The sequence below is a fragment of the Ostrea edulis genome, chromosome 1 (genome assembly GCF_947568905.1).
Source record: "Ostrea edulis chromosome 1, xbOstEdul1.1, whole genome shotgun sequence".
NCBI classification, from domain to species: Eukaryota; Metazoa; Mollusca; class Bivalvia; order Ostreida; family Ostreidae; genus Ostrea; species Ostrea edulis.
This window is the reverse complement of record NC_079164.1, coordinates 27,830,430-27,856,414: the sequence shown is the minus strand read 5'-3', so window position 1 is coordinate 27,856,414 and position 25,985 is coordinate 27,830,430. Positions and strand designations below refer to the sequence as shown.

Genomic DNA, 25,985 nt, shown 5'->3' with positions numbered 1-25,985 from the left:
AGAATGAACTCAAAAGAGAAAGGTTTAACACATGCAAAGATTACATAAATGCTCTAAAGTGTTGGATTTAGGAAGCAGATTCTAAGATAAGAGCACATTTACTGACCAAGCAATTAGGACAGAGTTTTTCACAGCTTGAGACTGGCCAGTTTCCATGGTAATCTTGATATCTGATATGTTGGGATGGTCAATCCTGTATCTATTTTACGCGTCCAGCATTCTAGCTAATCTCGGAGTTTTACTGAGGAATAACGTGAAACAAGGCAACTGAAAAAGGAAAACTTATTCCGGGGAATCGTTTTTATTGTGAATTCAGATTAAAGTAATATGTCATGGCATACGTATACAGAAATGTAAGTACATTATATATGTATATCTATCTCAAATCAGTTAAATATTTCAGATTTCAAAGCAGAGCCACAGGTTAATACTTTGACTTTTATTGAAAGGAGCTGCTCGAGCAAACCGATTATGTGCAGACGCAACACACAATGAGATAAACAATGTTATCAAAGAGTGGTTCCGGTACGCATGTGACCGTGAAGGAGGTCGAAAAGAAAGAGAGGAAAGAAAAAAAAAGAAAAAGAGAGAAACCAAAGCTCCCAGAATGCAACAGAGGACAGTGATTCATAATTGTGGAAGAATTAAAGTGTATGCACATGTATCAGACAAAGAGACAAAGTTAACTTGTTTACACTGGAATGCATTTATTGTTTTAATCATATTTTCATTTGACCAGTTGTTAACACAAATTAAATTCATAAGATGTCTTTTATTTTGTTTTGATAATGTGTAGAAGTTGAATAATCCTTATGTCTCTGGTGGAGATTTTAAAAAAATGGATAGATTTTCTACTGAGCTCTAACAGTGGTCAACCTTATATTGTAATTGAAGGAGGATTATGAGATTAGTTAATTCATCTGCAAATTGGAATCATTTCTAAAATTTGAATACAATATTTTATTGCTTAAATGAAAAAACAAAACAAATAACCAAATGTGTATATGATGTTCGGCAAACATTGGGCCAATTTTATTTCAGTGATTGGTCAATATCATTAGAAAATGCACACAACATTAAGCCAACCTGTGTATGATGTTGGGCCAATGATGGCCCAATATCACACACACTGGGTCAATGTTGGGCTAATATACGAAAAAGGAACACAACACAGGGCTACTTATGACGTTGGGCCAACGATGGCCCAATGTCACACACATTGGGCCAACGTTGATTCAATGTTGGGCCAATGTCATGAGAAAACTTGCATTACATTGGGCCAACGTTGGCCCAACTCGTTGGGCCAACATTGGGCCGATGAGCAAAATTACATTGGGCCAACGTCATTTGCCAACATTGGCCCAATGTAACTGATTACGTTGGCCCAACGTTGGGCCAATGTTAGCTTGCTATCTGGGCATGAGTTAACGACAATGAAAATTCAATTGTCCATGTATCCAATCTTAAAATGAACCGACTTGTGCCTATTTGAATCGAAACCGAACCAAATCAAGTTAACCCTGATTCGTCCCACCAGCATTATTACTTTGGTTGTGTATTTCTTTTTTTTAAAAAGTCAATTAAGCAAGCCCCCCCCCCCCCCCCCCCCCCCCCCCAAAGAAATGTTCTGAATTCTTCTCTGCTCTGATCCCCTTATGAGCAGATGAAAGGATCTCATTTTGGTTAAATTGTGTAGCAAAAGTTTTCATGAATGTAAGTACATTAAAGGCAATTAATTCATTACTCACTACATTCTGAATTCTCTTAAGTTACACATCATGTAATTTAAAACAAAACTTTCACAATAATCAAAACAATATTTGATACAATAAATAAACATTTCTCAAGCAAGCACTGTCACAGAATTAACATTTGCACTAACATTGCTTTCAGAAAACAATGTACCATTTTTGACATTGGCTCATTACACTGCTAATACGTACACATATATTACTTTCAACAAAAATGCATCACAATTTTAAAAATTGTGAATCAATTATTCTACTACATGAATTAACAGTATAAATACATTACATGTATTATGTTCTCACTGAAAAATGTTCTAAATTTAGAATGCCCCAATAAATGCATGCAGACCAACACTTCATAAATTATTCATGTACAAAATTGTCAAAGTGTTTTAATTCTGCGATTTAGACAAGCATATTTAACACATTTAAATACTGGTAAACACTGTAGTCACAGATCCTAAGACTGACATTTTACTATAAAATCTCTTATTCACGATCCTCCAGGACTTTGCTCTGCTTGAAATAAAAGCAGGGGGTGTACAGATAATTTGTCCTGGTGTTCTTCACCTTCGACTCGCTGCTGGAATAATTTGACCCTGTCTTGGTCAGCAGTAACAGTGAAATAGTCAACTTTGTGGCGGTTCTTGGATTCTGGACGTACAAGCTGTAGAATGGCATCAATGTTACAGCACGTCATAACTTCATCTGGGTTTGATTCATACAAAGCGTGAAAAGCACAAATGTAAATAAATGGATGCCAAAATACGTATGTGGCTTGCTCTGGAGGAACGCCCTGCTGTCTGTCTGAATTCTTCATTCGGATATATTTATCCAGAGCAGACGTATTTTCTTCAAAACTCTTCTTTGAAATATCAAACTTAAGCTTCCTTTTCAAGTTCCTATCAATATCTGTTGACTGTTTTAGATCTCCCTTCAAACAAACATACATCAGACACTCATACAATGATTTGTCTTGCCCTTTGAGCGATTTGAAATGTTCTTTTAGTGTTTCTTTCATATTCTTACGCTCTATAAATTCCGGAATCAGGTCATGATAATTTGCCAAAATAGTCAATTTGAGGGGAATTCCAATTTTATTTTCCTTTTCCTTGCTCAACATGTCAAACTTCAATTTTTTACATTTATTGCAACTCTTGTCCTGACAGATAATATTACTTTTAAGGTGCTCTTCATATCCCTTGTCTCTCAAAAGATTCACTGAATCTAAGGACAATGGATTACCCAGTAAATGATCTTCAAATTGTTCCAAAACCGAAGCATACCTTTTGTTCATATCAGATCTCATTCCTACAATAAACTTGATTTCATTTTTTGTTCGCTGAAGAGTGTTTACTAAGGCATTACATGCCAATATAACTTCCTGCTCTGTGCATGGATTATCATTCCAGAGCCCAAACCATCCATACACAAAGTAAATCGTCTTTTGGGAGAATTTGACAGGAAGTTCCTGGTATTTACAGTGTATGAACTGCCATCCTTCATGCTGATGGGTATACTCCCTCATGATGCTGTCTGCTGTACTAGTGACAGACATGCCCATCTTCCCTGTAATTAACAGAGAGTTGTGTTTCTTCAACACATTCATTCCCTCCTTCACATGGTGCTTCTTTACAACTTCTTCTCTTGAATGTTCCGTGCCTTAAGAAAAAAGAATCAAACAAATATCATTGTACAAGAGATGTTTGTAAAACACATATGCCCCCCATGGTGCAAAATTGAAAAGGGTTATACACACACATCATTTAATTGATAGTAGTATCATCAATTCAAAATATTGAGCAGACAATATCTTCCTTTGTCAAGAATGAATTGACCATGTGACCTAAATATCAATAAGGGTCATCTACTCCTTATGCTGTACCAGTGTACCAAGTTTGGTGTCAATCAAGCAAATAATTCTTAAAATATAGGAGACAATATATTACTATGTCCAGTTCAACAATTGACTTTTGACCTCAAAATCAATATGGGTCATCTTCTCCTGAAGATGTACCAGTATACTAAGTTTGATGTCCGTCAAGCAAAAGGGTTATCAAGATATTTAGTGGAAAGTATATTACTATGTTCAGTTTGACCATGTGACCTTAAAATCATTAGGAGTCATCTCCTCCTGAATATACACCACTGTACTAAGTTTGATGTCTGTCAAGCAAAGGGTTCTCAAGATATTGAGCGGACAGTATATTCCAATGTCCAGGTTGACCCGTGACCTTAAACATGTGACATCAAAATCAATAGGGATCATCTTCTCCTGAAGATGTACCAGTGTACCAAGTTTGATGTCTGTCAAGCAAAGGGTTCTCAAGATATTGAGCGGACAGTATATTCCTATGTCCAGGTTGACCCTTGACCTTTGACCATGTGACCTCAAAATCAATAGGGGTCATCTTCTCCTGAAGATGTACCAGTGTACCAAGTTTGATGTCTGTCAAGCAAAGGGTTCTCAAGATATTGAGCGGACAGTATATTCCTATGTCCAGTTTGACCTTTGACCATGTGACCTCAAAATCAATAGGGGTCATCTTCTCCTGAAGACGTAGCAGTGTACCAAGTTTGATGTCTGTCAAGCAAAGGGTTCTCAAGATATTGAGCGGACAGTATATTCATATGTCCAGTTTGACCCTTGACCTTTGACCATGTGACCTCAAAATCAATAGGGGTCATCTTCTCCTGAAGACGTACCAGTGTACCAAGTTTGATGTCTGTCAAGCAAAGGGTTCTCTAGAAATTGAATGGTCAGTATATTCCTATGCCCAGTTTGACCCTTGACCATATGACCTCAAAATCATTTGGAGTCATCTACTCCTTAGGATGTACCAGTGTGCTAAGTTTGATGTTTTTCAAGCAAAGGGTTCTCAAGATATTGAGCGGACATTATATTCCTATGTCCAGAGTAGATTGACCCTTGACCTTTTGACCTGAAAAACAATAGGGGTCCTCTTCTACTCATATCCAACCCACATATGAAATATCATTATCATCAAGTGAAAGGTTCTCAAGATATTGAGTGGACAACATGTGGACTACAGACCGACCGACAGACAGTTGCAAAACAATATGCCCCCTCTTTTTCAAAGGGGGGCATAAAAATAGATTTAAGCATGAATACTAAAAGTACGTATAATCACAATTTCAATCCCTATACATGATCATGAGATTTACAATTTTGGTAAAGGGCTCCCTCTAAATACCTATTTAGTTTCAATTTAGTATCAAATAGATATCAAAGAATTATATGCATAATGTTATTTAGATGTTTTGCACATAAACACTATATAAACACTATATCCCAAGTTTGGACCCACCCTGGAGTCAGAACCTCTACCCCAGGGATCATGAAATTTACAATTTTAGTAGAGGCCTTCCTGCTTTATATGACTATGCATTTAGTTTGTGTGTTTCTAAAGAAGAAGATTTTTGAAAATGGGTCAATTTTTGACAGTCTTTGCCTTAATTACCATTGAGGTGCCAGGGGTGCAGGCATCCTGAAATTTACCATTTCTGTACCAAAGATATGCTTCAAACCAAATTTGAAAATAATTGGAATGGTACATGTAACAATGTAATTCTGAACATACACATGCATTTAATCACTATGACTATTTTGGCCTCACCCTGATACCAAAGCCCCTATCCCTGGGATCTCGAAATTTACAAATTTGGTAAGAGGCTATCTGCTTCTTCTAAATATCCATTTAGTTTCAAGTTAGTATCAATAGCTTATGAACAGACACTGACGGGACAAACCATTTAAAAATTTTCTTTTCAAGAACCACTGGACCAGAAGAGCTGAAATTTACATGAAAGCTTCCTGACATTGAGGAGATTAAAGTTTGGTAAAGTCATAACCCCTGGGGGTATGTTGGGGCCACAATTGGGGATCAAAGTTATACATGCAAATATATAAAGAAAATCTTTGAAGATCTTCTCAAGAACAACTGGGCCAGAAGAGTGGAGATTTACCTGAAAGCTTCTGATATATTGAAGATTCAAATTTGTTCAGATCATGGCTCCCAGGGTAGGGTGGGGACACAATAAGGGATCAAAGTTTTGCATACAGATATATTGGAAAATCTTTGTCTCAATAGTCTAGTCAATCTAGCTCAAAAATGAGCAAAACCTCAAACTAATTGCAACAGAAATAAAATTTTGATTATTCATGCAAGAAAACACATGCAAACATATTAAAAATCGGCTTTTGTATTTCCATGGGAAAATTGGAATTTTGGGGTAAAAGGATGTGTTTTTTCATGAAAACTGGAAATTGAAGAAAATGTCCATTTTATGTAACATACATTAAAAATAAGTTTCATATCGCAAATTTCAACCTGGAAATGTTCAATTAATTTTTTTTACAGCAGAATATATTCTTTCCTTGACTGTAATTTTTGGGTGAAATCTTGCTTTTTTGAATATAATTGTTAAAGATTGAAATTTTAAGAAGAAAACCCACATTTTGTCATATATTTGAGTCTATACCAATAAAAAATTGAAGTTAGGATTTACAGTATAATCTGTCTAAACCGGCTATGTGTGGTTCCAAAGAAATTAGCCGGTTTGCACAGAGTCCGGAGTGCAAAATGTTGACAATAATGAGAGCTGCTTCCCTTGTATTCACTATCTATGCATACGTGTGTAATGATTGCTAATATCACAAAAGAATTCAAAATGTAAAAATATAAATGTCAGTGTTTTATTGTCATTTGAAAAAGTTAAAATTTTTATTAAACAGTTTAAAATTTGGGAATTATTCGCGCAATTTTCTGTTGGTAAATTGTCAATTTCGTCTACATCATCGCCGTTATCAAGTGCTACATTATGTACGTTCGTCAAGTTTGTGTTGTGTTCGTTTAAAATTTGTCTTTCCCAGCTTTCATTGTAAATGTATCGCTTTCAACTGTCTCAATTTGTGAAACGGAAACTAATGCAATGCCAAGTGATCGACCGGACATGGCAAGTTGTGCTAACTAACTGCATATCATCACTGTCTGACTCGCCGTAGAGCTCCGAGAAGTCCACGAGGGGAAACCTTGCTTTTGGAAAACATAACGGGATTGTTGCCGATTTTGTTTCATTCCAAGAATGTATCGAATTCATCGATTAATTGAACTTTGTCTTTTAATGTCAGTTCTCATCTGTCGTTAAGGGGAGCACCATTACCTCGTGCGTGGTGCTGTCATAATTGAAAAGTGCACCCCCTAAAAATCAGGTTTTATTTTAAACTGATCGCGACTCCTTGCCAGTTGCACTCTTTTACTTACCTGTGGCTTCCCTTGAGACACCCTTTGTGTACACCGCGTGTGATCGACCGAATACCGACAGGTTGGTCATCGTGGGGTGGCTGGTTTAAATGCGATAATTAGAGCTAATTACGAGCAGTTGGGACCTTGTGTACACCGAATACAATTGACCGCAACAATTAGGGTGGTGTATCATCGAGGGGCCGGTTTACACAGGATAATTAAAGTTAATTGATAGCAGTTGGGACTGTGTAAGTCGGCCGATATACAGAATACGCAGTATCCGGAGTACAGGGAATTATTAATAAAGGATTTGTTAAAGAAATGTTAGGGACTATATTTTGTGGCCGGAATTGACAGAGCGCCGGAGTACTCAGAGGCCGGTTTGGACAAATTATACTGTATTTTAAAAACTGCTCAACAAGTAAATATGTAGATTATTGGCAATATATATGAAAAATACCATTTAGGTAGGAAAACCTACCTTTTTCTAAAACAAAAATAGTGAAAAACTGGAAATGATAGGAAATGACTGTTTTATAGAAGAGATGACATTGATCTTATAAATTTAAGAATAAAACGTCCAAATGCACAACTAAACTTTTCTGCACCAAAATTTATTTCCCCTTGCCGAATTTTGGGCTGAAATCTTCATTTTCCAACAAAAATCGTTAAAAACTGGATTTTGGAAGAAAATACTTTTTCCTGTCCATTAGGCATATATGAGTTACCACATGAAGATTTATACAATAAAATAAACTGTTAACACAAAACAAGTGTCCCTTCAAAAATGGTCTGTAAAAGATGACCTACATTTTTGCAGTTACTCCCCTTACATCGGAAGTTGGAGGTGCGCTTACCATTCCGGTCCTATGTTTCACATAAATACATGTAGTATTTTAAAACAAACAGTGCATAGTAAAGCTTACATTACCAAATTCTTTATTAAGCTGAGTTTTAACAGTTTGTACTACATCTATGCCGAAACAAGGTTCAGTTTCTTCGATTTTATATATAAATCTTTAATACGTGCACTTCGTCAAGAAGTTCTAGAGTTTGGGAAACGGGGGGTTGGTTGGTTGGTTGGTTATAGCCGTATTTGATGTTTAGTTATATCCAAATTATTGTGCAATTAATACCGAGAATTTCAGGAGTAATGTTTTAAAAACAATGGACACATATACTGTGTACAGTTCATGACAATGCTATTTTAAAAAAAAAAAAGAGGAGGGAGGGCAACCAATCTGTCTAAAAATCGACCTCTGTACGTAAAAATTTATCAACTTTGCATGTAATGATAAAAGGTGTAGAGCCATTATTGCTATGTGCCTGATAATTATATAAGTGATCATTTGAGTAATTGCAGTACAGTTCAGTCCATGTTTTTACAAGTACAACGGCTAGTGTCACAATTTGCCTTGCATTTACAGTGAAAAACGTTCAAAAGTTTATCTGGCGCGACTTGTAATTTAGTTTTAACGGATACAAGAATTGCTGAAAGCAGTGATAAGCCCCAATTCGAAGGATCCAAATTAATCATTTCTTTAGTCCACTCTATGACTTAAAAAATTCTTGCAGTGCTCCTTTTCTGCAGCTGTAGTTAGTAGTTAGTGGCAATGACTGAACTTATAAAAATGATATTGTGTTAGACAATTCTTCACATAGCAAATCTCCTATAAGTGTCTCTACAGTATTCCATCGTACAAAGCCGATATGACATCGACACCAGAATAGATCTTTTTCTCTATGAAATCCTCATATAGGAAGGTGAAGATAACGAACAGTGATCCATCTCATAACTCCTATAAGCAATACAAAATAGAGAGGTGGGCAAACACGGACCCCTGGATATACGAGAAGTGGGATCAGATGCCTATGGGCTATAAGGAGTAAGCACCCCCTGTTGACCGGTTACACCCGCCGTGAGCTCTATATCTTAATAAGGCAAACGGAGTTACCCTTATTCAATATCATTGTGCCAAAAACGGCCTAACAATCTATATGAAACAAGTCAGACAGATTTGACCCAATGATAGGTTGTATTGGCAAAGTAGATTGTTATAACGACCATATAATTCGCGAAATGCTGACTTTAAACGAAACAGTTGAAACCCCTTCACCATCAACTTGTTTGTCAGTAGCCTGCCTCCATTTAAAAACTAAGCATATACAGAATTTTTTCGCGATTTGTCTACATTTTGACTATACAGGACCTGTTCCGATGCTGAACATTCTTGACGTTGTGTCGCATCCTGTGAATGCATGTAGAAAGGGCAAGGATTGACAAACTTCGTTTCCTAAAAAGACGTCTGGTTTTAACGATATTCTTCACTTAGGGGCAAGATCAAAAATTCAATGTCTCACAAAAAAATAAGTTCACATAGTTTTCACCAAGAACCCCCCCCCCCTTAAAACTTAATATGACAAATGTTGAAACTAATCGAATAACACGAAAAGAAACGTACGATTATAAATAACACTCTGTATACCTTTTCTACTGTTTATTCCCAAATGAAAGTGTACATTAAATCTATTAAATGTTCATTTTATTTAAAATATGTTTTAAATATTATGTGGTATTCAACAGTCGCTTGTCTTTTTCCTTTTTCCACTAAAGTGTAATCGATGTCGGATGACAGAAACTTGCGGGAGTTTTTATTCCCCTCCCCCTAACTAATTGAATTTAAATTTTCATCCGACATTGATTTCGTCCCTTAGGACAGTTATGTTTATTTCAGAGTTCGTTGCTATTTCTGTGCTTTATATATAGACATTTAAAACACAATGTGCATTTTGTATGATCCTCTAAAATTTACGATAAATAACTGTATCCCATTTCCATTCTCAATGATCGTGTGCCAGCATGGCGAGAATTCCATCGTCATCGAAAACAAGTTCTGTCTTGAATAGATGGCTGGGTGGTCTAACGCGCTGTTCGCATGCTGCTAGGAGATGTGGTTCCGCAGGTCGTGAGCCCAAGACTAATTAGAAAGAGTAGTAACTACTCGATTTTACATCAAATCATGATACTATGCGCAAGTGTTTACTTACATTGATTTTTATTATTTATATTGGTGGACTGTTAGTCCCCGAGGGTCTCTAAAGCCCAGTAGCTAAGTACTTTGTTACTAGCTTGAAAATACGGATGTATATTTAATCGCTGTGATAAAATTTAGAAATTCGTTTCAAAATTAAGGATTATCTCCCTCATGCATAGCTCTTATCCTTTGACGAATTTGACTCCACTTTTTTGGCACTCTGTTTTCCCCTAAAATAGCTCTTGGGGCCTACAAGTTTACTGGTTTTTCGGATTTTAAAAATTTCGGTTGAGCATCACTGAAGAGACATTATTTGTCGAAATGCGCATCTGGTGCATCAAAATTGGTACCGTATAAGTTTTATATTATCAATGTTTTATTATCATTATTATTACCCATGAATGACTCCCCAAACCTGAATTTGAAAAAGAAAAAGAAAAATACTTTACTTACTTAGTTTTATAAAAGTTTTTAATACAAAACGTTTGCTCAAATGATGAAGATACAAAATAACTGAAACTTTAAACCCGAATGGCTTTCCATACTTTCTTTTTTAACAGCCGTAATTCCCCCTTGTAAATTGACACTAATTCTTTAAGATTTCATTTATAATTGATTATTCATAACTTCTAAAGTAAATATTGTGTTTTATAATTAAAATTAATTCAGCTGAGGGTCAAACAAAATATTTTGAAGCTTTATTCTCAAAAGTTCCCCGGGAATGGAAGTTGGCAAAGAATATGAGCTGCTGAGCAATATTGTATGTATATAGAAGGTCTTAAAATCACCTTTCTAATACAACTGTTAAGCTGTTTAATCGCGTTTTTTATTACATGCACTTTAGATCGTCGTGGATAACTTTATTCCGATGACTGTCACAGTTAAGTTACTCCCCTTTACGTGTACGGCGTGCCGTAAACACTACAAAATATCGATGGTTTACTAAAACATTTAAGTCTAAATTTTAAATATTTCCCATTGCCCGATTTTGTCCGATTTTTTGTATGTTGTTAATCACGCTTTTGTTTATTAAATTCCATCGAGTTTGTTTCTGTTGCAATTACTTTGAGGTGATTTGCTAGATTGACTAGACTACAAGAACCACTGGACAAGAAAAGTTTATATCTACAAGAAAGCTTCCTGACAGTTCATGATCAGATTCAACTTTGTTAAAATCATGGCCCCCAGGGGTAGGGTTGAGTCACAATTGGGGATCAAAGATTTACATGGGACTAGAGATTGTTTTTATGAGAAAAAAAATGCCCCCCCCCCCCCCCCCCCCCAGCTACCCAAATTGAAAGTGCTCCAAATGAAACCTCCTCCCTTTAATGTACTGCATGGTATGGAGGAGAAAGCATGAGCAGGAACATAGACAATATAAACTCTAAGCCACTTTAGAGAAATGTTCACAAACTATTTTACACCCTCCACCCCTCAGATCCACTATATATTTTAAGGACGACAATTGGATCCTCCTGTCCCTACAAAATGCACATCTGCAAATGGCATTGAAGTATCATACAACATTTCAAGTCTATCATATAATCCATAGAGAAGGAGAAGCGTTCATAAGCTATTTTAACATCCTCCACCCCTCTTAGATCCTCTCTAACTTTTAGAAAAATAATTGGATCCTCCTGTCCCGACAATAAGCACATCTACAAATGGCAATGAAGCATTGCACACAGTTTCAAGTCTATCCGATAAGCCATATAGGAGAAGTGTTCACAAGATTTAGTGACAGACAGAAAGTACGAAAACAATGTCTCCCCCTGAAAGAGGGGAGACATAAATATATCGACTGGGAAAATCTTTAAAAATATTCTTCTCAAGAACCGTTGGGCAAGAGAAGTTTATATTTATAAGAAGCTTTCTGACATACACGGAGTGCAGATTCAAGTTTGACAACATCACAGACCCAGGGGGTCGGGTGGGGCCACTATAAGGAATCAAAATTTTACACCAAAACATATAGAGGAAAAATCTTTATAAACCTTCTTCTCAAGAACCATTGGGCCAGAGAAGTTTACATGAATGCTTCATGACATAGTGCAGATTAAAGTTTTTTAACACCATGACCCCAGTAGGTAGTGTTGGGCCACAAAAGGGGATCAAAATTTTACATACAAATACATAGGGAAAATCTTTAAAAACCTTCTTCTCAATAACCATTGGGCCAGAGAAGTGTACATGAAAGCTTCATGACATAGTGCAGATTAAAGTTTTTTAACACCATGACCCCAGTAGGTAGTGTTGGGCCACAAAAGGGGATCAAAATTTTACATACAAATACATGGGGAAAATCTTTAAAAACCTTCTTCTCAAGAACCACTGGGCCAGAAAAGATTACATTTACATGAAAGCTTCCTGACATAGTGCAGATTCAAGTTTGTTGAAATCATGACTCCTGGGGGTAGATTGGGGCCACAATAGGAGATCATAGTTTTAACATACAAATTATAGGGAAAATCTTCTCATGAAAGTTTTCTCACATAGTGCAGATTCAAGTGTTAACATCATGGACACCGGGTGGGTGGGTGGGGGGGGGGGGGGGGGGGGGGGGTGAAAACAAGTCTGGTGAGAAATTGGAAAGAACTATAGGACATCTCAGAAGGTGCTAATTAAAATTAATTTAATACCTGCTGACATCAGAGCTGATGTACTTGTATCTATATTGTAGTCATTCAATTCAAAATAATTTCATACCTGCTGGTACCAAAGGATGTCCTTCAACATCTGGAGTGTAATTAAGATCTGAAATTAATGAAAAACAAGTTTTACAAAATATCAGATCATACCAATATCTTCAAAATTAATTGAATAAATAATGTGTAATGTTTGTTTTGGAAATGAAAACATATCTCCGTTCAATGTTCACCTATCTAGTGCACGATTGTTGAGGCGCGATCTTACCCCGTAGGTTTCACACAATGCCTACCTTAATTTCCAATTGCATGCAAATACTGACTGATGTGTTTTTAAAACAACACGCCGCAGTTGGCAATAAAGTAACACTCTGATGTCAAGGTCACAGACATTGGTACCAAAAGACAGATCAATTGTCACAAGGAATGTGTACATATTAAATATGAGAGTCTTATTACTCACCATTCAAAAGTTATGAGCAAGGTCAAAGTTTCGGACAGACAGGTCTAAAACAAATTGCCCCAATCTTCAATATGGAAGTAAGTAACAATGTTCTGGCATACACTTGTATGGGGAAAAATTCAGCATATATTCCATAAGTACAACAGATGAAATTTTAAAATAATCTAAAAACTTGTATAACAATTGATATTTACATGTTTAATCAATATGGGGTTTCCTTTTTCAGACTACAACATCAGAGTGATGCAATGTTAGTTAAAAGTTTTGTTTACATACTTTAAATCAGAATAACTTATACTGTAAAATCTTAAGTCATAATATGATAGTGACCGTCATAATGTACGAGTGGCTTTTGTTTTTGTTTTGTGGTCACAGTGTAACATTTTAAATTCACACTGATGCAATGTTAAGTAAATGTAATATGTAAATATGATGCAAAAATCATCATCAATCAATATACAAAATGTAGGTTTAATTCACATTGAACTGTCCATGTAATTTAAAAGTTTATTTATACAAGCCAAGAGTAAACTCACACACAAACTTACCCCTTCGTCGCTTTCGGTACACTAGGAGAAGCACAATCACTATCAACAGTACAGAACACACAACGGATAAGGCGATTGCAATTTGCGTCCCAGCACTAATACCATCCCCAGTATCCGATTGTCTACAAATACAGGAGACCTATCACCCGTGATGATTATCCAGAAGACGAAGTTGTTAGACCCAAATTAAAAATAGTCAAGGAACATTTCTTTTATGACCATTATGAATACAATGTACACATACATGAAAATTTAAAGTTTTTATAGAAATCTTCTACCTCATGATTTCACTCACAGGTAATCTAGTGTAACATCATTCTCACAATTTTCAGACCTTTTTCAAATATTCATCAAATTCAATACTGTACAATATTCCCATTGAAAAAGTTTTCATACGCTGCGCATGCAATATGACGATTCATTATGTTATCAAAATCAACAACATGCCCACAGGACTGCATATCAGTTACCTGAGCATTAGATAAAAGCATCACTGGCCCCAAAAGCTATGAAACCCCTTACATGGCAGATACACATTTTACGCATCTCTTATAGATCATGTCGAGGATTTATTTGAAGTCTAAAAATAAGGGTTTAATATAACAATTCAAATGATAGGGAAAAATCAACAAATAAGAAAGAAAAATTTTTCTGATTAAAATTTATGGTAGATACTGTATTATGATTTTTTTTTTAAATTCATAAAGTAATAGGTTAATCAAATGGTATTGAACTTTTGACCTCGCATTATAAACCGCATTCACTGGAGACTGTGCCGTTTTCAAATAGTTGTGTGAAAAGTCATAAAATCAGAGTAAAGTTGACATAGAAAGAGATCATACAGAGTTGACGAAAAAAGTTAACTTTTGGACAACAGTGCCGATTGTTATCATTGGTTTAAGTGACAGTTCATCATCGTACTAATTGCACATATATTTCATGACACGTGTAATGAAATCAGCACAAATATGATTTAAAATTAATAGACTTGATAACACAGGATCTTATTCCTTTTTACATTTGAACGAAAACTAATCCATCATCAAAATGTGTCATAAAATATTTCATCGGGATCGGTCATGATCCACTTGTGTACTAAGCAGGGTGAAAAAAGAGGATGTACATGTATGTATGTTATCAAGCGGAGTTGTAACTAAAGTGCCTTAGTAACCTAAGTGTGTGGGCTGTGTAGATAACATTCCTAGCGCCCAGGGGAAAGCAGTGAGCCGTAAAAACAGGCATGTGGGCTGTGTGATATGTATGGGCGTAGGTGCCTGGGAGGAAATACCAATGCAAGTAGGACACAAAAGCTGAGATAATTGAGGTAGATGAGCACCCCCCGAAATTACGACACCGAAAATGAGCAAAATCGGGGTCTTAATTTTAACACCATTTCAAGTCACAAAGAGATCAGACTGGATTTGCCCGGTGTACAGAAGCCTGCTTACTGATGCTATAGCTGAAAACCGCGTGAAAATTGCTTTATGAATGAGTTTTAGGCGTTTCATTGAAAATAAGTGACAACAATTGAGCTTTTCTATTGTGACGTCACAGTCGTCTCTTAGATATGCGAACAATGGTAACTAGGAGAATCGGGTGGGATTCTTTGATTGATCGTATTTCCTTTATTTGGGGTGGAATTTCGTACTTGAAACACTCAATCGACAAGAAATGTTATGCTCTATCGGGTGGTGCCATTCATTTGGGGGAGCGACGCACGAATACAAGTGTATGTGCTAGTTGTAACAGGCATTTGTGTTGTGTATGTGCTAGTTGTAACAGGCATTTGTGTTGTTAGCAATGCTTCCGAGCATTTTACTTGGACATGAATATGTGAGTTGAGTAAATAATTTCTTTAAAATGTTATAAAGTATTCCATTTTATTTCGTTCTATATTGTGGTAAATAAAAAGAGAAGTACTCAGCTTCGAAAACTTTACATGATCTGACCCGTCTGCTTTCATTTAGAATCCCTGTAATGTATTGGCATTTTATCATGATATTGACATCGAAATAAAGGGTCTATGACTTTGGACTTTGAACCAAAATTAAATCTAACTTATTTTTGTGATTTTGTGACCATATTAGCTTATAATGAATAGTAGTTTGACTTCATTTGGCCAAAGATCACCCTAATCAACAAAAGTATGAGAACTCACTGGTCACTGTTCGTTATCTTCACCTTTTCACTATATCCATGGCAACTATATCATCTCTACAATATATTTGTTTATAGTGTTCCCATAATACTTTCCAAATATATATATATATATATGCATTTGATTGCATTGGTCTGATTTTATTATCACCATTAATTTCATATCTATAGGATATGAAACTTAGAATATAGCTATCGGAAGGAATTTCCATAGTATTTCAGTTCTTGTTGCCATGGCAACAAAAATTTTTTTTTTTTCAATGTCCTTTTCAGAAAGATCACAATCTAACCTTTAAGGAAATATATACTTTATCACAGGTAAACAAGACCAAAACTACAGAGAAAATACATTGAATATATGATGCTAATTTACAAGAAGCACAGATTTCTCTGCCATGTAAGGGGTTAAAGTATTTTTCCTGTTCTGCATTTCTAAGCTACATGTAAATTAATTCTGATATTCAGCAGTACTAATAGTATAAAACAAGATGGAACTCGATCTTTTTAAAAAATTGAGATTTATTTTGGTAAACTAACACCAACTTTATCATCTTATTGGGCTAAAATGATATGCTGTAATTTCTGGTTAATATATTCAGAAGGCAAGCACGGTGTGCATATTTAAATTTTCTTATAAAACTTTCACAAGAAAATTAAAAGTTTGTACCCATGCACCCACAATAGAACATTAAATTGTGAAAGAGTGGATCGAAGTTCTTTGATACTTTGAAACAATTTTCATTATGCGCAACTGGACGTCAAACAATCTAAAGTTTTGCCTTCTGTATGTCAAGCTGATATTGTGGTTTCATAAAAAGGTCAAGCCCTTATCAAATCTAACATACATTTCAACTATTTGTTAAAAAGTCTCATCTATACATAATTTATATGATAACTTCTATTACAGTGTTTTTCTTTTAGTAGTAAAAAACTGTACTTTATCAACTAGCTGTTTTAGTTTTTGGTCTGGCACAACCAAAAAAAGGAACGGAAATTGGTGTTCCACAAAAAAACAATAAAGCCAGAATATGTATTATGATGTATGATGCAAATTTTCATCTTAACCTTTCCATAAAGATGATATTTCAGGCAAGAAATGCAAAATGTGAGAAAGAAAATGGCGATAAGAAATTCAGTATAAGCATTTTACCCATTGGTAACATTAGTTCTGAAAGTAATTACAAATTAAAGACATCAGAAATGGTATAATGGTAGTAAGAAAATTTGAATTCCAAATATAAATTTATGCATATAAATGTAATAAATTCATGTGTTGATCATGTTGATATTGAATTTTGGACTTGTGCAACTTGGATTTTCAGAATGGGGTATGAATGTATGTAGCTGGTACTTAGGGTAGGGCTCCTTAGAGGGGGGTATGAATTAGGGGTGAATCAATATATCGAAATGTACCAGTATACGCCTGTCCAGCGATATACGATACGGTGTTTCGACGATACGATACGATATAATGTCGGGTTTAAAGATAGCCCTTTTAATAGTCGGGATCGAAGTTCATAATTTAAAAATGGCTTCTAACAGGACCAGGATTCCTCAGACTTTAATACCCGCTTTAACATTGTGACACATCAGAGATTCCTCAGACTTTAATACCCGCTTTAACATTGTGACACATCGGATATTTCTCAGACTTTAATCCCTGCATTTACATTGTGACATTGGAGTTTCCTCAGACTTTAATTGTCATTGTTTGTTTTGTTATGAAATAAAATATATTAAAAACCACTTCATTTTTTTAAATTTTGATATTTTACTTCAGAAAATGCTTAACTACATTGTATATCCAATATATCGGATATCGCATCAGAAAATATTGTATCGTATCGTATCGGAAAATCTTGAGCAATACACACCCCTAGTATGAATGTATGTAGCTGGTACCTAGGGTAAGGCTCCTTAGAAGGGGGTGTGAATGTATGTAGCTGGTACCTAGGGTAGGGCTCCTTAGAGGGGTGTGTGAATGTATGTAGCTGGTACCTAGGGTAGGGCTCCTTAGAGGGGGGTATAAATGTATGTAGCTGGTACCTAGGGTAGGGCTCCTTAGAGGGGTGTGTGAATGTATGTAGCTGGTACCTAGGGTAGAGCTCCTTAGAGGGGGTGTGTGAATGTATGTAGCTGGTACATGTACCTAGGGTAGGGCTCCTTAGAGGGGTGTGTGAATGTATGTAGCTGGTACCTAGGGTAGGGCTCCTTAGAGGGGTGTATGAATGTATGTACATTCAGGGCTCAAAATTAACATATGCCCGTCAGTCTGTGACTGGTTAAAAGTCTGGCGGACTGACTGACATTTGTTCTAGCCAGTCCGATGGGACTGGTTAATTTTCTAAAGCATCATTTTGGAAAATATACTTATGAAATTTTATACACACATTTGGCATGCTTCGATCTGTAGATATCAGACGAATCTGATTCATAAATATAAATCCCACATTTAAGTGTTACAATATTATCTGAGACATATTGAGTTTAATTTCATTTTAATAACATTAATGAAATATGTTTAATTATTTCTGGAAAACTCTGTTGGACTGGTAAAATTTTCTGCGGACTGGTTGAAATTATAACCCATCAGTCCGACTGGACTGGTGACATAAAAAGTCAATCTCTACCCAGAGTTATCTTTCCCGCTACTCTCAACTAATACCTCTGTCAACGTCTAAAATTCATATCAAAACGTACTAAAACTAACTTAGCATATCAATCTGTAATGATCATATCTAAGCAAATCAAACGCTTGTCTGAATTTTATAAACACAGAAGCTGGTAAATATGAGACACCTGAGCAAATTAAAAGGTTTTATATAAATATTCATTCCTCCAATAATACTAGAATAATCATGGAATTCGTTGTTTTTGTGAACTTACTGTAAAATTTTAAGCTTAACACTAGAATTTGTAAAATCATACTTTATAATGCAATAGGTAGAAATAAGTTTTGCCAAAAATCTTGACATTTAGACGTTGACAGAGGTGTTGTAGCGCAGCATAATACGCCCTCTGGTGAGAGATTGATAAAAAGTTAGCTTCAAGCCCTGACATTTGTAGCTGGTATACCTAGGATTCCTCAGAAGAGAGGGGGTGAATCTCTGGATTGTTGTGGGGTTTGATTATTGTGACAAAGATAAGGAAAATAAATATTCAAACAATCTTTTCCAGTATATCATTATCTTTGAAATATGTAGTGCTTGGTACAATTCAGATGAAAAGTGGAAGGGGGAGGGGGTGTAAGAGAGACACCATCCCTCTCATCTCATACTTAAAAGCTTGGTTATAGGCCTCATGTTTAAGTATTTACATTTTCAGTGTTTTTGATATCTCTACAAATTGTAATGATATTAACCATTCCCCAAACACACTGCAGTTGTGAACAATAAAGAGTAGTATGTCCCTTTTAAGGAAGTTAGCTCCTGAGCTTTTGAGTACAACTGTGCAGGATGCTATGTCAACCAAGTATTTACTGGTTCAATATTGATCCCATTGGTGCAAACATATTACACATTTATTGCTGAACCCTATCCAGTTGAAAATTTTTGTGTCAATTCAAATTTTGAAAGGGTTTGGCAGGGACTATATTTTGTGGCAGAATGATTCATTAATCAAAAAGTTCTAATTCTGCATGATATATCACAGTTTCTGTTTCATCCAATGTATCATCTATTTTTATACTCCTATACATGTATTTCAGTTTTATGATTTATGATACAGGTAGTTGAGACTTGGAACTAGTTCAAATGTTGTAATTTATCAACTTGGTTGATATAATTTACTCGAAATTTTGTATAAGAATTCAGTATTTTCTCGCCAATAGTTAAAAAATTTGATCTCCAACCCCCACTTTTTTAAGTTGCATTTTAAATTGTAAGACCAGATCTTGAAAAATGTGCAAAATTTTAGAAATTAACATTACTCCTAGCTATCAATTTTGATATCATGAAGTTTTTCGTATATCAAGTGCAAAATGGTAATTATTTACTTCCATTACTTGTATTAATTTTTTTTTTATCTGTAGTGTTAGAAGACATGATTATGTATCTTTTTTATGTAATGATTGATTTGTGTTGCGTATGTTGTGTTGACACCAACAGAAAAATCAAGTTTAATTTCAAATAAATTCTAAATGCAAAAAGGTCATGTTTAGAACACTATAGCTCAATAATAAGCATTGCAACCCCAGGTTTTCTTTTTAATTTCCTAATTCTCCTTTAATGTAGAAATCAAAAATACACTTCCCAAAAAATTGGCATTACTCCAAATCTCAATGCACGAACCTCTTTAACAGCTAGAAATTTTGACAAAAATGAATGCAGAATGTAAATATAACATGCTCATGAAGTATGCCAGTGTGAAGCTTTGAACTTCATAGCCACATGTACTTTCAAAAATGAAATTTATTTTTTAGATAACAACTGAACATGCTGAATTGATTATAAATACATTTCCTGTTGCCATGGGAACAGTCCATTACTCCTTGTTGACAGTTTTCACTGAATTAGATTCTTGTAATTTACACCATAGTGAATAATTAACAATAGTGCTGTATAATTTTGTGTAGATATAATTTCAGCTTAGACTAAATCATTATACACATTATCAGATACTTAATTTAAGCTACTCACTTTATAGAAGACGGGGTGTTATCTCCAAAGCAGAAAGGGACTGAAAAAGATAACAAAATGGATAATACCTCAATCACATGACTGGGCTTTAGTTATTCTTAAATTTTGTCAAACAAGCAGGTTCAAGCCATGATCTTACATTTGTAGACCTCATTTGATACATAGGATATATTCGGACATCCCCTTTGTGTGGTCATATTGCAAGCAAGCCAGTCCACATACCCACTCTGTGTGACAATGGGACAATATCCTGAAAGAACAAACAAGAATATCAGTAAAACTGATGGATGCTCACCAAACTGCACCTAACCAATGAACTACTTCATATACAGAATGACACAATGATCAATAACTGTTAAAAACTGTTGAAATAAGAATTCTTTCCTTTTATAAGGTGTATGTTCTGAGTAACCTTGACCTTTACAAAATGACCTTGAGTGACCTTTGTCTGAAATCTATTTCCAGCTGCAAGCCTGTTACTTACATGTATTTGTGTGATATATATGGTCAATACCAGTTCAACAAGAGGCCCAAGGGCCACATCACTCACCTGAGTCACCTTGGCTCATATAAAAAAAATTTCCCTATATATTTGTATGCAAAACTTTGATCCCCCCTTGTGACCCCATCCTACCCCTGGGGGCCATGATTTTAACAAACTGAAATATGTCAGAAAGCTTTCATGTAAATATTAGCTTTTTTGGCTCAGTGGTTCTTGAGAAGAAGATTTTTTCCATATATTTGCATGTAAACTTATTGTGGCCCCATCCTACCCCCGGGAGACATGATTTGAACAAACTTGAATCTGCATTATGTCAGGAAGCTTTCATGTAAATCTCAGCTTTTCTGGCTGAGCCAGGCTCAGTGATTCTTGAGAAGAAGATTTTTAAAGATTTATCCCAAATATTAGTATGTAAAACTTTGATCCCCTATTATGGACCCATCCAAACCCCTGGGGCCATGATTTGAACAAACCTGAATCTGTACTATGTCAGGAAACTTTCATGTAAATTTCAGCTTTTCTGGCCCAATGGTTCTTGAGAAGAAGATTTTTAAATGACCCCACCCTATTTTTGCATTTTGTGATTATCTCCCCTTTGAAAGGGACATGGCCCTTCATTTGAACAAACTTGAAAGCCCTTAACCCAAGGATGCTTTGTAGCAAGTTTGATTGAAATTGGCCCAGAGGTTCTTGAGAAGAAGTCGAAAATAAGAAAAGTTTACGAAGCCGACAACAGACAAATTTTGATCAGAAAAGCTCACTTGAGCCCTTGAGAGACCTTGATTCCTTGTATCAAGGAACATATCAATTTCTGATGAAAGGTTTAGCAGATATGCTCAGATAGATGGATGGAAGGATGGACAGACATGACAGTGACCATACACTGTATATGCCTCCCCAAAAATGTTGTAATTCTGGGCTTAAATTATTTTAACTTTAATGCAGAGTCAATGTGTGATTATAGAACCCATGTCAAGTAATACTGACATCAGACGCAGAAACAAAATAAAAATATTATCAACCTCACAAGCACAGACAATTCTACCTCTGAAGTTAGTATCTTTGGCAGATATTATTTGACATGGGTTCTTATATTTCTCTGCACTGAAGTCCATGATTGTATATAATCTGCACTGGTTTTATGTAATATGAGCATATCTGCACTCTCTCTAATGGTTAATATTAGTCAAAATATCATGAGAGGCACTACTAAAATACTCTTTAGAGATACAAACAATTTTGAATGTGTAGGCTATGTATGTATTGTTTGGTTAAGCCACCTTTACATGCAAGATCTCTGCTGACCTTTTATAAGTAGTGATTTCTCCACACACAATTCTTTCTTCTCTCCGGCCTCGTCCTGTAGACAGTGATACTCGCTCTGACCCCCACAAGTGGTCGACTGGCTGAGGGAGCGGACCTCCCATTTCTCTTTAGTGTCAGGGCAGGTATCAACATACCCTGTTTTCAAGGAGGTTCCCCTAAGGATTAATCAAGAGCTAGCCTACTTAATGTCTGTTGATAATAATTATGATAATGTAATTAATTTTTCACATTTTCAGGTGATAAAAGTATAGTACAAGGGCGATTCAATAGGTAACCAGCTAATTTATTTCCGGTTGAGATCCACCTCTTCTTTTTTTATGTAATTGCCCTCTAGTGTGATGCACTTTGACCAACGGTGTTCAAGTGCCATCAGTCCAGAACTGAAAAAGTCAGGGTCCTTTCCATTGACCCACTCCTCAACTGCCGTCACGACTTCTTCGTCAGACCGGAAATGATGTTCACAGATATCCTTTTTCAAGTTTAAAAATAGGAAGAAGTAGCTAGGAGCTAGGTCAGGTGAATAGACAGGATGTGGTATTAATTCATATCTGTTTCGCTTTACATCATCCATTGCAACTTTGCGAGTGTGGACTCTTGCGTTCCTGTTGCAGCATAACACCTTTAGAGTATACCTCAGCGTTTTTCACAGATGGCAGTTCTCAGCTAGTCTAGCAAAGTTTGCATAGTACACTCCAGTTATTTTACTTCTCTTGGGTAAGAAGTCCAACATAATAACGCCTTTTGTGTCCCAAAATACTGTGGCCATCATCTTGCCAGCAGATGGTTGCGTCTTGTATTTCTTTGACCTCGGGGACCCAGGTCCTACCCACTGACGACTCTGAGCTTTATTCTCTGGCTCATAGTATGAACCCAAGTCTCATCTACAGTCACAAGATGCAAAAGAAAATTATCTTTTGACCTAAATAGGACTGCAACGGGTATCTGAAATAACCAAAAACCGTGGGTCGTGTTGTTAGGGTCGAGTTCGGTTCCATTTTTCTGTATTTCGGTTCGGGTTTGGTTTTTAAAATAGAATCATTATTAGACATCCGTTTAAACAAAATGTCGTCAAAATCCTCAAAGGTGGCGGTATATTGATCAATTGTAAAATGATGGCATTGTGGACAAAACAGTAAATAATGACATATATATGTAAGATATGACAGACGCATTGAAAATACACCACAGGATCAACATCGTCAATGAGAAAATATTAAAAGCATGGATGGAAACGAGTAAAAGTGACAATGCTGTTTCTAGTACCATGGATGTCGAGTCTAAACCTCAGTCCACGTCCCCAAGTAATTATTGTGACAAAATACATTAAAGGTTTTTGATTTTAACTGTTACTAATTATATTTTTAAAATTAGTTATATAGACCCGAAATACACGAACCCGAAGTAAAAAATTTAGAACCGACCCGAAAATTTTTGGAACCGTGACAGCCCTAGACTACCTAAATCACTTCAACAAGGCACTGCATACTGATGCTCTGGTTGCCATTTGCTCATCGCTAAGGCATTTGGGGACCCAACAGGCTGTTAGCTTGCGCATACCTAAACGATCATGTAAGATTGTTGAAACGTTACACATGTACCATGTGAAATGCCTTCGCTATTTCTTCCACCTGAATTCGCCTATCAGAGTATACCAGATCCCAAACTTTCTTACACATTTCTTCGTCAGTGGCATCCAGACCTGGCTTTATCTTCTAAAGACGTTCTACCGCGTTTGAATTCCCCGACCCAAAATTTAACCTGAGCATAAGATGGTGGAGAAGACCGATAAACATTGGCTAACTCACCGTGTATTTCCTTGCCTGTTTTACCTTTTAAATACATGCAAGTATCGAATTATAGCACGGGTCTCAACATTAGATGAAAAGCATGTCTTTGCATCAAATCATGTTTGACATATTCAATATCTTATTAAAGAATGACTTGATACATGTGCTATTTTGTATCCAGGCCGGTATAAAACATGTATTGAAACAAGACAAGAAAATCATGACCGTCTCAGTCAATCGGAAATTTTGGGATAGGCTGATTACTTAATATGAACTCGCCCTCGTATGTGCCATGAAATAGTCTGTCATCACTGAAAAACATTTTTTGTCTTCAAAACCATGATTATTTTTTAAGTCTTTGTCATCTATGGTTTCAAAATGCAGAAATTTTCAAGCAATGTATTGAGTAATCTCAGCTTGATTTGTCGAGGCTGGATATTTGGACTGACACCTCTTCCGGAGGAGGCATCAGTCCAAATGTCCAGCCTCGACGAATCTCGCTGAGATTAGGCATTGAGAAGATGGTGCTGAATATAATACAGTATATGTTACTTTTAAAAGAATTTTTTAAAAAGTTTTATTATTATTTTAGATTTGCTAGCGCGATATAAAAACGATATTTTATAGTGTTTTATTTTTACTTACCATTTGAATAGGCAGGTTACGATTGTTAGTAAAATTCCAAAGAGTTCTCCCGAGACCCTGTCGGGAACCGTAGCCATTCTGCAAAACAAAAATACGAAAAGTGCACTCCATACGACCTCACCCTCTGCCTTTTGTTCCCACATGCAAGTGCCCACTGTTTCAACTTTACACATCTAGACACATTTCAGCTTGATCCATCGCCCATTTCGACTATTCACTTCAGCATGTGCATGCAAATAATCTTGAAAGTTAATTCATTGTTTTAGTTTAACCACTGTCAACATGCAGATTAAAAATTATAATAACGTCTAGTCGAAAGAAGATGGTCGATGATACATCATTGGCTTTTATCATACAAACCGGCCAGCATAAAATAAAAGGCTAAATCAACAAGAAATATGGGAGTAGATACTAACCTGTTTTGTAGTCTGTAGGGACGTTAAACGAAATTTAAAGATATAAATAGTACTTTAACATTTCCACACAACGGAATTTCTGAACGGTCTATTTTTAGCTATAGATGACTGGAACAAAATATGTACGACGTCGTATTCGCGACATTATTATTTATCCCGCCATAGAATTTTATTGGCTAAAACCAATGCTACAGGGCCTATACAACGATACCATGCCTCTTCTGAACCTAGCTAACGAAAGGTGAATATAACGAACAGTGATCAATCTCATTACATATACATGTGACTCCAGAGTCATCCAAGACTGTACCCTGTCTCGTCAATGCTACGGACATCCATGACTAATTAATTATGTCAGCAAGATTTACCGAAATATACAACCTATAGTAAATAAATCGATAAGTACGGATGATTTTTTAATGAAAAATAACCCATCTGTAAATCTATATCAAGAAAAGAAAGCTAATTTCTTATAAATGTATTGTATGGAACGCTGTGGCCGTCAAAAGGTACCATTTACTGGTGTAGTGAAAATATTGAGGAAAATGTATTCTAGTCGACTCTAGACATAAAGAATAAATCAGAAACCTAACATCAACGGAAACAAACAAGTTGATGGTACAGGGATTTCAAGTCTCGATTGAGGTCAGTATTTCGCAAATTCTATGGTCGTTATAACGATCTAGTTCGTCAATACAACCTATCATTGGGTCAAATGCTGTCTGCCATGTTTCATACCGATTGTTAGGTCGTTCTGGGCGCACTGATTTTGACTGCGGATAACTTCGTTTACTTGCAGGATATAGGAC

The 25,985-nt window shown here is 35.9% G+C and overlaps 1 protein-coding gene across 2 annotated transcripts; it reads right to left on the bottom strand.

Annotated features, from left to right (window-relative positions):
- Positions 1-170: 170 nt before the first annotated feature.
- On the bottom strand, positions 171-25,532 carry LOC125663878 (uncharacterized). Of its 2 annotated transcripts, XM_048896300.2 has the most exons (9): positions 25,177-25,532; positions 24,761-24,838; positions 22,308-22,483; positions 20,640-20,750; positions 20,501-20,540; positions 17,014-17,031; positions 13,707-13,828; positions 12,757-12,804; positions 171-3,410 (listed from the first exon to the last, which is right to left on the bottom strand). In XM_048896300.2, the coding sequence occupies exons 2-9, from the start codon at positions 24,835-24,837 to the stop codon at positions 2,242-2,244; spliced, it is 1,761 nt and encodes a 586-aa protein (XP_048752257.2). In that variant the 5' UTR covers position 24,838; positions 25,177-25,532; the 3' UTR covers positions 171-2,241. The 2 variants fall into 2 exon arrangements, with proteins under 2 accessions (XP_048752257.2, XP_048752258.2); XM_048896301.2 differs by lacking the exon at positions 17,014-17,031 and having other exon boundaries at positions 25,177-25,399.
- Positions 25,533-25,985: the final 453 nt, after the last annotated feature.

Bases quoted from the DNA above. Each gene is read 5' to 3' on its own strand.
- LOC125663878 (XM_048896300.2), bottom strand. From the start codon at position 24,837: ATGGCTACGGTTCCCGACAGGGTCTCGGGAGAACTCTTTGGAATTTTA. The intron at 20,541-20,639 runs GTAAGATCATGG...TATCTTTTTCAG, and splicing joins ATCAAATGAGGTCTACAAAT to TCCCTTTCTGCTTTGGAGAT. The intron at 12,805-13,706 runs GTAAGTTTGTGT...CATTAATTTCAG, and splicing joins GTACCGAAAGCGACGAAGGG to ATCTTAATTACACTCCAGAT.